This window comes from Narcine bancroftii, chromosome 3, assembly GCF_036971445.1.
Source record: "Narcine bancroftii isolate sNarBan1 chromosome 3, sNarBan1.hap1, whole genome shotgun sequence".
Taxonomy (NCBI): Eukaryota; Metazoa; Chordata; class Chondrichthyes; order Torpediniformes; family Narcinidae; genus Narcine; species Narcine bancroftii.
The window spans coordinates 66,889,342-66,903,617 of record NC_091471.1 but is presented as its reverse complement, the minus strand read 5'-3'; the positions used below and the strand labels follow the sequence as shown (position 1 = coordinate 66,903,617).

Below are 14,276 nucleotides of genomic sequence, written 5' to 3'. Positions count from 1 at the left end.
TATTCCCTATGACATAAGTGTTCTGTGATTAATAAGGGATTCCTTAAAGTGGTACGTGGGTGGAAAGTAAAAGGTTGGGAACCATTGCCCAAAAGGGTTTTCTTTATAGGTATTTTTCCATTTTCCCCCTGAATGTTGCTGTTCAGTCAGCTTCTACTACCCATTGAAACAATAGATTCTAGAATGCAATAACCTAATCCCCCTTGATCCCTTTCTCATTATTTTATTAATCATTGCAAATGTAACAAACATCCAGCATTTCTGAGCCTCTCACCTGCAGAAATTTGTTGGAAGTCCTGAAGTAAATCTCAGATAATTTATAAACTTTAATTATATGAATTTTTTAAAATGGGATTAGTTTTCAGGGTATCCTGCTGGAACAATTTCACACCTGAAGCTACTAAATGCTATTACCACAGATTGGTAAATGCAATAGAGCTGCACAATTTTACAGCTGCTGATTTAACTCTCAACTGTTGCCCTTAGAGCATTAGAGGAGCATAAATACCCCTTGTCCATTAAAATGAGCACACATATCTTCCAGACTTAATAGCAAAAATATGGAATTGAATTACACTAGAATCAATCCATTGTTGTTGATTCCCTTATTCACCAGTTGGTGCCACATTTTTGGAACCTCAGAATGACAGAGAAAACCTGTTTGAGTTACTGAAGTCAACTTTAAAGAAACATTCAACATGGTTTTGGCTTTGATTTCTCTCCAAGAACCTTTGCTGGGTGATAGAGATGTCGATGAAAGTAAAATGATCGATTATAGATATTTCTATGATTGGTTGAACAGATGGCTGAGTTCACTATCCAGCCACAGTCATAAGGAATAACCAAATACAACAAGATTGAAGAGCTATTGCAGAGATAAAACTGTAACCTAGCATTAAGCAAAGGGTAAACATTGGCATTAAATTCATATAATTTTCAATATGTGATAAAAATAATGAAAAGCAGTAATATACTTTTTTCAAAGAAATACATTGTCTGTTTTTGGTACATTGATTAATTGTAGTGTGTGGTGCAGTGGACAAAGCACAACAGGAGTCGTCTGTGAGCTGAACCAACAGAACTGTTTAATGGGACCTTCGCAGGAATTTAAATAAATGCAGTTGGCGCGCTATCACTGTCACCCAACCTCTGAAGTCACATGCCTCCCAGAGTTCTTTGCACCCCTCCCCCCATCTCCCAGCCACTGGGAACTCCAGATCTTGTGGGAGCCTGCAACTACAGACAGCGGTTCAACAATGAAGTGGTGCGGTTTGCCACATGACCCCCCCCCCCCACCCCGAACCAGAGTTCGGAGGTAACACCTCCATCTCACTTGCACGACTGGAACAGGCCAGCAGACGTCCTGTGCATGAGGGGCACACTACCTGTCCAGGTCCAAATGCACTGGCTTAAAGTGATCCACAGAAACAGTCTCTTGTTTTCTGCCCATGTCTAAAACAAACATTGTGGCATCATTCTGCAGCACCTTAAAAGGGCCATCGTATAGCCATTGCAATGGCACCCTGTGGGCATCCTTGTAAAGTAACACATACTGGCAGCCCTTAAGCTCAGCTGGTATGTAGGAATTCAGAAGTCCATGCCGGGTGGTCAGGACTGCTACCAGTGCACCCAACTTCTCTCTCAAGCATGTCAGTGAAGAACTGGAAGACTCCTGCTGTCCATGCGCTGCTGGGATAAATCACCTGGGACTGTTAGGGTGGGGGGCTCCATACATCAATTTGGCTGAGGAAGAAGCCAGATCTTCTTTTGGCATGGTACATATTCCAAACAGTACCCAGGTTAATTTGTCCATCCAATCCAGACCCTGAAGGCATACAATGAGAGCTGTCTTTATGTGTCGATGAAAACACTCCACTATACCATTAGACTGGGGATTATAGGCCATAGTACGTGCCCAGTAACTGTGAATTTACAGTCCTTAGACCAGACATGAACTGTGCCCTGAAACGGACTATCCAATGAGCGATGAGAGCTTGCACACAAGCTGTAGGGGAGGTGTCTGAGAGTGGAAAAATCTCTGGCTATCTCATAAATCTGTCCATCACAGTAAAAATGTGAGTAGCGCATCTGGACAGGGTACGATCAAACCACCTCTGTGTCAGGGCTAAAGTCTGCAGTGGAGCCTTGATGTGGCATTGAACTTTGGAGATTTGACATGTGATGCATGTCCTTGCCTAAACACCAACATGCTTGCGCAATCCATGCCACATGGATTTGTCTGCCACGAGCCTGTTGTTGCCCGAATAGAAGGATGAACCAAACTGTGCATGACGTCAAATACCCGACATCGCCAGGTAGTGGGACGATCGGCCTCAGTGGTCTGGTAGACTCATCACAAAGCAGCATGGAATTTGTTGGTGCAAACTTCACGTCCTCTAATTTCAGGCCTGAGATGGCAGTGCGATATGTGACCATCTCATCATTTTCTTGCTGGGCTGCTGCCAAAGCCGTATAGTCCATTTCCAGAGCCAGAGAATGACTGACATGATGGTTGTGCAAGATAATGTGTTAGTGTCCAGATTGTCTCTCCCCATGATGTGCCATGTAGAAGCTGTGAACTCTGAGATATATGAGAGATGTCATTGATGTTAGGCTGACCATGGATCTGACACCTTGGCGAAAGCGAGCATGAGCAGCTTGTGGTCTCTAAAAACCGTAAACTTTCTGTAATGAAAATGTCATATGGCAAGGTAGAGAGCAAGGAGTTCTCTGTAAAAAGCACTTTAGTTTTGTTCAGGCTGCCTCAGGTGGCAACTGAAAAGGCCAGGGTTTCCAGGTGCCATTGACCAGCTTGGTGCATTGACTGTGAGAGCAGTCGACACATTGATCCACAGATGCACCAGCATAGTTGCTTTCTCCAGTGGCCTCTTCATCCCATTTCAGCTCTTTAGGTTGTCCAGACAAGAGCTTGAAAAGTGATTACATTATTCTGGTGGCTGCCGGCACAAAGCAATGGTAGAAATTTATCAAGCTGACAAACTCCTGCAGCCTCTTAATGGTAGATGATTTGAGGAACTTACAGATGACCTCAACCTTAGATGGTAGTGGGACCACCCCTTGTTGATCAATGTGATGACTGAAGAGGTCCATGGACATTAGGCCAAACTGGCATTAGGCAAGATTAATTGCTAAGCCATGGTTGTCGAGCCACTGACAAAGCTGACCAAGATGTGCCTGGTGTTCCTGATGGGAGCATCTGGTGATGAGGATGTCGTCCAAATATATAAACACAAAGTCCAGACACCGTCTACCATGTCCATGAGTTGTTGAAAGGTCTGGGCTGCATTCTTCAAACTGAATAGCATACGGAGGAACTCAAAAAGCCCAAACAGGGTAATGAGGGCTGTTTTTGGAATGTCATCTAGATGAACTGGAATTTGATGGTAATGTTATGAACCCAAAGGATCCCAAAACCCAGCAGCAATAGATATTCACCAAGATAAGTAGTTACTGAAACAAAAGTTGTTTTAATTATCTTTAAACATGAAAACAGAATCAAAGATTAACTTATCACTATTAGCTTAACTAACCTTAATCCCCTTCTAAATTTAAGAAAAGTTCTTTAGTTCTCAGTTCAATCTCATGTATTCCAAGTTCACATGTTGTAGGCGATTCTTATACTGTGCACAGAATTTAACATGTATAAAGTTCACCAGGCTTTGGTGCTTGAAAGTTAAATGTATACTGCTCAGAAAGGTTATTTGGAGGTTTGCAGAGAGAGAGATTTGTCATTCCAGGATTTCCACAACTGAGGTACCGCCATTAGTCATCTCAACGTCTTGCTGATGAAACCTGCCCCATCAGGGTTCTCCAGATGACAACTTCTTTCTTTCAGGATATCACAGAGTTCCTTTCTGTTCCACTTAATCCAAGAGAAACATGAGACAGAGAGCACTTCCAGCAATCCGCCGCTCTGGAGTTTTCTATTTCAATTCCAACAAGCTTTTCCTGCTTGCTTCAGCTGTAACTGTTCAGGCTCTCTTTCTCTTTATCTTCCAGCTACTAGAAAGCCCATGTGACTCTCACACTTACAACCCCCCCCCCCCCCCCCCCCCACCCACCACCTTCTTCAGCAAACAACAGGAGTTATCTTTCTGCTCCCATCTGTTGCTTTAGGCAAACAAAACTTGTCATTGACTTTTGAGCACTTTGTAGATCCTTACAAATAGCCAAAGTGTCTCCAGTCCAAGGTCATGATCTATTAATTTCATGACATCATTTCAATTAACACCTACTGTGTTAATGCTGTGCACAGCATTTTCCATAGTTTTCGTAAAGTTCACTGAATATGAATTCTTCAGTATTTCAAATAAGATATGTTTTAAAGTATGTATATGTATGTAACCTACTCTAATTTTACCAATTTTTCTCCCAAATATATATACGTTACAGTAACCATGTACCTAATTGATGTTGGAAAATATTTTAGCCATGTAGGTTTGCTGTAAAGTCCTGTATGTGGGGAAATGGGTATTAATCTGCCTTTACAATCTTGTTAAGGTGATGATAGTCCTCACAAGACCTCCAGCCACCAGATGCTTTTGGAACCATATTAAGTGGAGATGCCCATGGGCTATCAGAACACTGAAACATTCCCATCTTCTCCATTCTCCTGAATTCCTCCTTGGCCAACTGCAGTTTGTCTGGAGGCAGCCTCCATGCTTGTGCATAAAAAGTCCATCCATTCATTGGGATATGGTGCTGTACTCCATGATAGGACTGAGCCACTGTGAACTGTGGAGTGACGATGCTTGGAAAGTTGGCCAGGACTATGGAGTAGACGTGTGGCATGGATAATGAGGCAGGTCATAAAGCAAGTGACTCAAACATCTTGGAATTAACTAGATGGCAAACTGTTAGATCCACTAGGAGACATTGGCTCATAGAAAATTGGTGCCCAGCAGTGGCTGAGACATGTTGGTGATGGGAAAGGACCATCTGAATTGGGAAGAACCAAAAATTATCAGTATTGTCCTTACCCCAAACATTTAGATGCTGCTGATGTTGGCGTATCTCAGAGTAGGCCTCCTCTTTCCAGAATGACTATTTAGAGCCATAGATGCTGAAGTAGCAGTTATGTTTTAGTCTGTAATGACAACAAAAAAATGGAATCTTCCCATGTTAAACAGCTCCAACTAATGCAGTGTTTGTGTCCTTACTATCAGGTGGAAACAATTGGAGATGCCTATATGGTTGTATCTGGGCTCCCAGTACGGAATGGGAAGCTCCATGCACGAGAGATTGCTAGAATGTCATTAGCATTACTGGATGCAGTGAGATCATTTAAAATACGACATAAGCCTAAAGACCAGCTAAAGCTAAGAATTGGAATGCACACAGGTAAATTATATTTGTATAAGTTGTGGTTCTCACTGGTAAATATATACCTTTTTTACTATTCAGAAGCATTGCTTGGTAACACAATTCATTGATAATAATTGCTCAGAAGTAGCACTCATCCTGGGTCATAGTTATATTCTGTCTGGTTAGGGACATATTTAGTTTTCCCCTTTTCTGTCAAAAGTCTTCTTAAATTGCACATCAGTTGCACAAAGCACCCCATCAATGGTTGAACCTTCCGAAACTCCGCTGAAATCAATCTGTAACTTTAGGAGAAGAATTGCAAATGTTCTGACATTTCCATGACAAAAAAACTTTTAATTGCAGCTAGCATTATACAGTACACCCTAACTGGAAGCTTTTTGTTATGAATAAAGCTTTCTTGAATCAAGACTGCTTCTTTCAGTGGAACAAAAGCTAAGCAAAGATTATAATGATGGTGATCATGGTTGCAATGCAACTAACAATGCCTTAAGGATTATACTTCCCATTTGATTATATTTGGCTGGCAGCAGGGACTGACACAGAGGAGGAGACTGCAGTATGTAATGGAGCTTGTTCCCTCATGGCATACTTCATAGGCTGTTTATATCAACTTTAAAATAAAGAACCTTTTCCTTCATGCATGTGTTGCCTAAGAACTCTCATATACGAATACAAGATGAAACATGGTGTAAAAAGTTGGATGAAGGAAATTAAAAGGAAATACTTTAAAAGGTAAAATCTAAAGTCAGCAACTGATCAGTGAAGAGAAGCTAACAAAGTGAAAAATGGAAGGATTATACCCACCAGCAAAGCTTCAGCTGACAGGTAATGTGGCTGAAAATTGGAACAGATTTAAACAGCATTTTGGATTGTATTTAGTGACATTTGAAGCTGACGAGAAAAGTGATAAAGTGAAAATGTCAGTTTTCTTACATGTCCTGGGTGATGAAGCCCTGGAGATGTATAATAACATCACATTTGCTGCTGAATGAGACAAAATGAAACTGTAAAAAATAATGGAATAGTTTGAGGAATACTGCATATCTAAATGTATTGTAACATTTGAGAGGCACAGATTTTTCACATGTATACAGAAAACGGAAGAAAGTCAGCATTTGAGTGAATTGAGAAATAGAAGCAAAATGTGTGAATTTGGTGGACTAACTGACTCACTGATAGAAGGCAGACTTGTGTGTGGTATTCCAGAAAATAGTCTAAGGGAAAGACTGCTAAAAGAGCAAAATCTAGACCTGGAAAAAGACATAGCACTCTGTAGAGCTACAAAAACTGTAAAATTACAGGCAAAACAGCTGTTCGTTGAAATTAGCTACAACGTGGCATCAGTGAGCAAGAACAGACATAAAACATTTAACAAAAAGTGTGCCAAAGAGGAAAGAAAGGCATGGCCAGTGAACAAAAATGAAAAGGAAAATCAAAAGCCATGTCGTCGATGTGGTCCACAACACCTACCAAAAAATGTGTCCAGCACATGGTAGAACATGCTATATGTGCAACAAAAGAAACCATTAGACCTGTTGCTGTAGGAACCTTCTGCAACAAAGGTTCATGCAGTAGATGAAAGGATGATAGAGCAATTCTATGTATATGTTGTGAATGAAATCAAGAAAGAAAACAGAGAGTGGAAGTTGAGCTAAAAAGTGAATGACATATACATTTCAGTTAAATTGAATACTGGAGCACAAATTAATGTAATATCAGAGACTGATTTTAAGAAGATTAGACCCAGACCAAAGATGTATGGAACAAAAGTGAAGGTGACAGGATATTCAGGTCCCGATATACCAGTGCAAGGAGAATGCATGATCAAAGTGAAACACAAGAATAAATAGCATATCCTAGCATTCATCATGCTACCAAAGGACGTACAGGCCATACTAGGTTTAACAGCCTGTGAGAAAGTGAACCTGGTAAAAAGAGTCCTCATTGTGGAAAGCAAAGGAGAGACAGTTTATGATGAACTCACGAAAGAGTACAATGACTTATTTCAGGGTCTAGGCTACCTTCTAGAAGAACACACGATCAGAGTGGATAAACATGTGCCACCGATAATACATTCATGCAGAAAATTTCAATTTGCATTTCAAAAGCAACTAAAAGCAGAGATGGACAGGTTGGAAATCCTGAACATTATTCAGAAGATAGATGAGCCAATGTAATGGGTGAGTTCACTCATTGTTGTGAACAAAAAGAATGGAAAGCTTCGAATTTGCCTGGATCCAAGAGATCTACATAGAGCAATAAAGAGAGAACACTTTAAGCTTCCAATGAATGAAGAAATCATGTCACAGTATGCAAATGCAAGTTAGATGCATCATCAGAATTTTGGAGGTTAAAATTAGATGAAGCAAGTTCAAGACTGTGTGCGTTCAATAGTCCATTTGGCAGATACAGATTCCAAAGATTACTATTCAGAATTGCTTCAGCTCCTGAAGTGTATCAAACTCATATGGTCTATGAGCACCTGGACAGTGTTGATACCTCAATGGATGACATCATAGTATGGGGAACCATGAGAATAGAGCATGATTAGAGACTAAGGAAAGTCCTGGAAGCAACAGTTAAGCAAACCAGAAGCTGAATAGAGAGAAATGCCAGCTCTGGTTGACAGAACTAATGTTTGTAGGAGATATTATTGGCAGTGAGGGCATCAGACCATGTCCCAGAAAGGTGTTCACCATTGGGAGCATGCCAAGACCACAATGCGAAAAGGACATACAGAAGTTTAATGGAATGGTCAACTATATAGATAAATTCATATCCACCCTCTCAGAACAGATGGCTCCATTGAGGAGACGAACAGAAAAGATCATTGAATGGGAGTGGAATCTTGAGAGCATGAAAAGTCATTGAGTGAACTAAAGAAACTGCTCACAGAGGAACCAGTTCTGAGGTTTTATGACCCAGCGAGACCCATCAAGATATTATCAGATACATCACATAGTGGGCTCAGTGCAGTTCTTCTGCAAAAATATGATGACTGACAACAATTATGTATGCATTACATTCAATGACAGATGCAGAGACGTGATACGCTCAAATTGAAAAGGAGCTGCTCAGCATCACAGCCTGTGAAAGATTCCATTAGTTTGTGTCAGGACAAACAATCAGTGTAGAGACTGACCATAACCCCTTGATTTCATTGTTCCAAAGCCATTAAATGAATGTCCACTTAGAATACAAAGAATGATGATTGAGCTGCAATGCTCTACACAGAATGTAGCATAAACTCCAGCTAAGCTAATGTACACAGCAGACAAGTAGAGCTGTTGACATGAGAGAGCCCGCAAACTTCAAAATGGATGAAGATGTAAATGCCTTCATGGAAATGAAAACAAATGCACTGTCCATATCAGATGCAGAAATGGAGCTCATAAAGTCACAGACAAACAAAGATGAAACACTGAGACAACTGAGAAAAAAACATCTTGGATGGATGGTCCAACATGAAGCAGGACTGCTCACCTGATGTTGCAGAGTACTGGAACTGCAGGGTGGAACTATCAGTGGTTGAAAACATCATCTACAAAGGAAGTAAAATCCTTATCCCAAAAAGTCTGAGAAAAGAGTTGCTAAAAAGTATCCATCAAGGACATCTCGGAATCGAAATGTGAAAGAAAAGAGCATAAGAGATGATGTACTGGCCAAGATTCAACAATGATATAACAAATGAAGTGTCAAACTGTACAATATGCCAGAAATATCAAGCAAGCAATCCTGCAGAACCACTAAAGCCACACACAGCATCATATAGACCTTACCAGAAGGTAGGCACTGACCTATTTAAATGTCATGAGAAGGACTATCTTGTAGTCACAGATTATTACTCCCTGTATCCCGAGGTGTGTAAATGGAACACTACCACTGCAGATTCTGCAATAACAGATATTATAGCCATATTCACCAGACATGATGTGGTAAGTGGTCTTCTCAGAAATTGACCCTAAGTTTGCAATTTAAAGTTCCAATAGTTTGCCAAAGAGTGAGACTTTGTACACATCATGTCAACTATTCTTTTTCCACAGTCCAATGGTCTAGTGGAAAAGTCGGTATAGACAGTAAAAAGACTGATGTACAGGGCAAAAGAAAGTGGAATGGACTTCTACCAGAGCTTGCTCGAGTGTGGTATGTCACCAGCACAGCTCCTTATGGGACGTAAGCTAAGATCAAATCTACCCATTCAGGAGAACCTCCTAAAAACTAAAGAGGGGGGAGAAAGAGAGGAAATTCAAAGAACAACAGAAAGAAAAGTAAAAGGATTACTTAGACAGAGAAACAAAACACCCACCGGAATTCTACAATGGTGACCAACTAAGGCTAAAAAACAAAACAAACAGGGACTCAGAAGGGAACTGTCCTTAGTAAAGTCTAACCAAGATCATACACCATTCAGACAGATGAAGGTGTTGTTCTGCGAAGAAATATTTGAGATCTTCAAATGGGACCAGCCACAGTAGATGGAAAGACGGGTACTGTTGAACAACCTGAATGCACATCTGAGAAGACATTGTCTGAGGCAACAACTCAGATTCAAGGACAATCAATCAGGAGATCGTCAAGTCATGGGATTCCTCCTAAGAGACTCAATGAGGAAATTTAAAGACTCCCATTATAGAATGAAATAGTGCTATCTTATTCACTCTTCAAGTTTTAATGTATGTAAATGTGAAGACACAAAATAAGCTTAAAAAATGTTAACAATGTTGATAATAATAACAATGTAAGTTATTGGTTTTAAAATTAAAATTGAAGAGTATACAAAGAAAATGTTAGTTAAGAGTAAGCTACTTTTTTTAAGAAAGGGAGATGTAATGATAGTGATCATGGTTGCAATGCAACTAGCAATGCCTTACTGTTTAATTAGACTTGGCTGCCAGCAGGGGCTGACACAGGGCAGGAGACTGCAGTATGTTAGATCTGTAATGGAGGCTTGCAGCCTCATGGCATGGCTGATATGGTGTTTATATCAACTTTAAAGTAAAGAACCTTTTCCTTTATCCATCTGTGTGTAAGAACTCACACATATGAATACAAGAATAAACAAGGATATGATGATTTTGAAAATGAAGGAGAATTTGGACTGGCTCTATTTAATCACTGAATATAACATACAAAGGGATATTGGAATAAAAGGATTAAATTGGTAAAAGTATGTTCAATGCGGTATCAACATCTGGATCAAACTGAGGGAAGAGTAAAACAACTTGATAATCCATAAGATGTGTATTTACTTATATATATGGCAAACTATTAATTAGTTTGATTGTGTTTTTATTTATATAATTGCAGGATATGGATGCAATTGTTATTTAGTTTCTATCCTAACTTGCCTCTCAAACCAAGTAGAGACAGCAGATTTCCTCCCCGGAAAGACATTAGTGAACCACATGGATTATATTGCAGGAATTAGCTATTTGGTATTGCCTCTGCAGCTGGGAGCCAACAGTGCTAAAAGTGAGAGCAGTTTCCTGTTTCCACCTCTTCACACTTGCTTTAAGACCACTTCCTGAACTATGATTCATTGTTTCCAGAGATTTGTGCCTCATTTGGACTCCCATCCTAGAGTCAGATCACTTCTTAAGGAAGGTTCACAGTTTAAAAATGGAGCATAAAATTTTTTCACCTTAGGAGGGAATTAGTTTTTCATTGCCTCATTGTGAAAGCAGACAGTGATGTGAAAATAAGCATACATATTGGATATATTTCAAAGTACCCAGGATGTTTGCCCCTGTTTGAAAAATTGCACAATGAAGCACCCTGTTGCGTGCAAAACTACTTAAATCACTGAAGAATAATTGGGGCCCAATTTCTTCTTCCTTATTCCACAGGTCCAGTGTGTGCTGGGGTTGTTGGGTTAAAGATGCCTCGCTATTGTCTATTTGGAGACACTGTTAATACAGCATCCCGTATGGAATCTACTGGAGAGGGTAAATATTTATTAGGGGAAAAAAAATCAAGATTTGCATTAAATCTAATGTACACTGAAAACTCAGTCTTTCATATTCAGAAAATGTAAGGTAGAAGTAAATTGTTACAGGATGCAATTTGTGATGTAATGAAAAAACATTTTTGTTGGTTTGATTGTAATCGTGTTTCCCGTGAATTCTGAAAGGAGTTTGATTGCAGCAGAGTTTAATGGCTGATTCTTAACTGAGTTGATTTACCCAATGGGAATAAAAATATCAAGAGTGCCTTTTTTTAATATTTAAAGATGTTAATTGGGATTGACAAAATTATTGTTGCTGAAGGGAGACTTCAGGTCTTTATGATGTCATCAAGAAATTAGAATTGGGCCTGTCAGAAATAAAGGAAGTACTTCACCATACGCTTCTTCAAAAGCAGGTACTGTTAGTTCAGTTCATGGTCAATCTGAGGTTGATTGTTAACCAAAGGGATGAAGGGTTATGAGGATTAGAGAAGTTAATGCAGTTAATCCACAGATTAGCCATAATTTCATTGAGTATTGGAACAGGTTTGTGGACATGACATTCTCCTCCAGTCTACCTTTATGTTCACCATTTGGATCACCCAAACATGGTAATTTTGTCCTGATCCTTGTCAGCTCCTTTATCAGTGCTGTTGTTGAAAAAAGTTCCAAGATGGTTTTTCTTAATTCCCTCCTGTCACCCCTACCCACAAAAAGCACTGTTGGGTAGTACTTTTCTGCTTGTGCCCATTTTTTCCATGTATTAGTGTGAAATTGTGCCAGAATCTGTGGAAGAGATTTTTTTTAACATTTAAATGATTTTAACTAGGAGGCTTCAAAACTCTCTGGTTTTCAAACTGTTCTTAAATTAAATCTCTTGGCAGTTAGCTTCTGAGATATTTACTCATTCAGTCAGGATTAGAAGCATTGTTACAGCTGTACTAACCACAGGGTGGGTCACAGATCTCAGGACTTTTGGCTAATTTAACGTATTTGGCACTAGAGATAACATGTCTCTGTTTGACATACTAAAAGTAGATGAAATTCAATTGCTATCCATCCATAAAAACCAGGATAAATCCAATAAAATCATGAAGTTCCTCACCAAATCAGCTGGAAGGACAAGCAGCAACCAGAAACATCAACCATTCTTTTTCTCCCACTGATCTTTTGAGTTCCTTCAGCAGATAGTATATAGCTTCAGATTCTAGTATTGACAGTCTCCTGTGTGTGTCTCCAATCCAAACAATTCCTGCCCTAATTAGCAAAATGATGGAAAGAGTCTTCAACAGTGCTAGCAAACTGAATTTGTTCAACTTGGCTTAGACTCCCTTAGAGCCACTATATTATTGACTATGTTTAAATCAAAGTCCCAAGACATCCTGGTAGTTTAATTTGTTACTGTAAAATTGCCCAGACTGTTGGCTGTGGCAAGAGAATCAGGAAGAGTTTATAGACAGGTAAGAGAGAATGGGTTATAGAGACAAATGTGGTAAAATGGGCTTAAAGGACCAGCATGCACAGGGGGCTAAATGTCCTCTTTCTGTATCGTAGCAAATAAGTTTGGAAAAACCTGCCAGTAAACTAATAATAAATTGATAGCTGAGGAAGATATGTGCTTCTTGGAAACTGCATTAAGCCATGAGGATCAGGAGTCCTACCAACACTCTCCACATCCAATGCCAGATTAAGTTATGCAGGCCTGTAGCATTTATTTTAAAGGGGCCTAAATTGTGCCAGCTGGCTCATTTGTGGTCCTAAATAGTACCGGCTGGCACATGTATGGTGAGGGGGAAGTATGACTGCAGCAGCCCCCACCATGAAAGAATTTCTGACACTGACCCAACATGTCCATTTTGGTAAGTTTGAAATAGTCTTAATTATTCTTAACAAAATGATGCAAGGTCACTATATATTCATTGATTACCAGTGGCATATCTAGGGAACATAGCACCTATGTCAATTACTGAAATTACACCCCCCCATTAAAACTTAATTACACATTTTGTTAAAACACAACTTACTTATGGTGGTGGCGGCAGCTGCGGCTGGCAGCTAGCTCAGTGTTGGATCAATGGCCATCTTCGTTACCCATAAACCCCCATGCAGTTGAAACTGCTCTGCATTTCCTTGGCGCTAACTGAACAGTTCCAGCTGCATGGGGGATTATGGGTAACGAAGATGGCCATTGCTCTTGCATTGAGCTGTTGCCACAAACTGCTGGGGCAGCCCCGAAGTGGCTTGATCAGATGCCGGAGTGGCGTGCCAGTGAGTTCTGGCAGCGCTGCACCCTTGCTGCTGTGTCAGGGGTTAGACTGGGGTGGGGGGGAGGGAGGGAGGTAGGGATGGATGAACAGATGGCTGGGGCTAGGAGCGAGGTGGTCAGGCGAAGTGAGGACAGTAGCACCCCCCCCCCCCTTAAGGTTAGCAATTTTGGTCTATTATCACCTTTAATCAGGGTTATTTACACAGACTGTCAGTGTAGTATCTCATAGCCACTGCATAAAAATGCAAACCAAAATATTTCTCATAGTTCATAGCACATAAATGCAGGGGTCCTTGAAAATCTGGGTCCCATAGCATATACTGCTTCCACTACTACATTAATCCGGCCCTGTTCATACCTTACCAGCCCAATAGTCATACCTCCAGTTGACCATATTATCTCCAAATGCTTAATTCTTCAGACCAACCTCTTGTCCAACCACACCCCACACATACCTTAACGCATGATTCTGTCACTCCATTTTCTCTTCTCCTCTAACCAGCTCTCCCAATTGACAGAATGATCAGTGCATTTATTCTGCATACTTTCCAGACTGGTGAGCACCACTGACATTGGTCCTCATCTGTAGTCTTCTGTTGATGGTTTTTTTGCTGACCAACAATTCACCTGTTAACTTGGCCAGCTGTGAGAAGAACAAAAGGTGAGGCAAAGAATTTTTTAAAAAGCTTGTCATGAGGTCTTGTTGATATACTTGGCATG

At 40.3% G+C, this 14,276-nt stretch overlaps 1 protein-coding gene and 1 long non-coding RNA gene across 6 annotated transcripts in view; one reads left to right on the top strand and one right to left on the bottom strand.

Moving 5' to 3' along the window:
• LOC138757230 (uncharacterized) overlaps positions 1–14,276 on the bottom strand; it is a 60,425-nt gene that overhangs the window by 9,116 nt on the left and 37,033 nt on the right. For all 4 annotated transcript variants that reach the window (XR_011353439.1, XR_011353440.1, XR_011353441.1 and 1 more), the window contains 3 exons: positions 14,012–14,199; positions 12,396–12,547; positions 5,001–5,107 (listed from right to left, as the gene is read on the bottom strand). This is a non-coding gene — a long non-coding RNA (uncharacterized lncRNA). The remainder of the gene's footprint in view (positions 1–5,000; positions 5,108–12,395; positions 12,548–14,011; positions 14,200–14,276) is intronic.
• Positions 1–14,276, top strand: part of npr2 (natriuretic peptide receptor 2) — a 170,363-nt gene that overhangs the window by 147,254 nt on the left and 8,833 nt on the right. For both annotated transcript variants that reach the window (XR_011353438.1, XM_069924222.1), the window contains exons 20-21: positions 5,187–5,361; positions 11,193–11,291. Coding sequence is in view for 1 of the 2 variants with exons in the window: in XM_069924222.1 (XP_069780323.1) it covers positions 5,187–5,361; positions 11,193–11,291 (274 nt within the window). In the remaining variant the exon portion in view is untranslated. The remainder of the gene's footprint in view (positions 1–5,186; positions 5,362–11,192; positions 11,292–14,276) is intronic.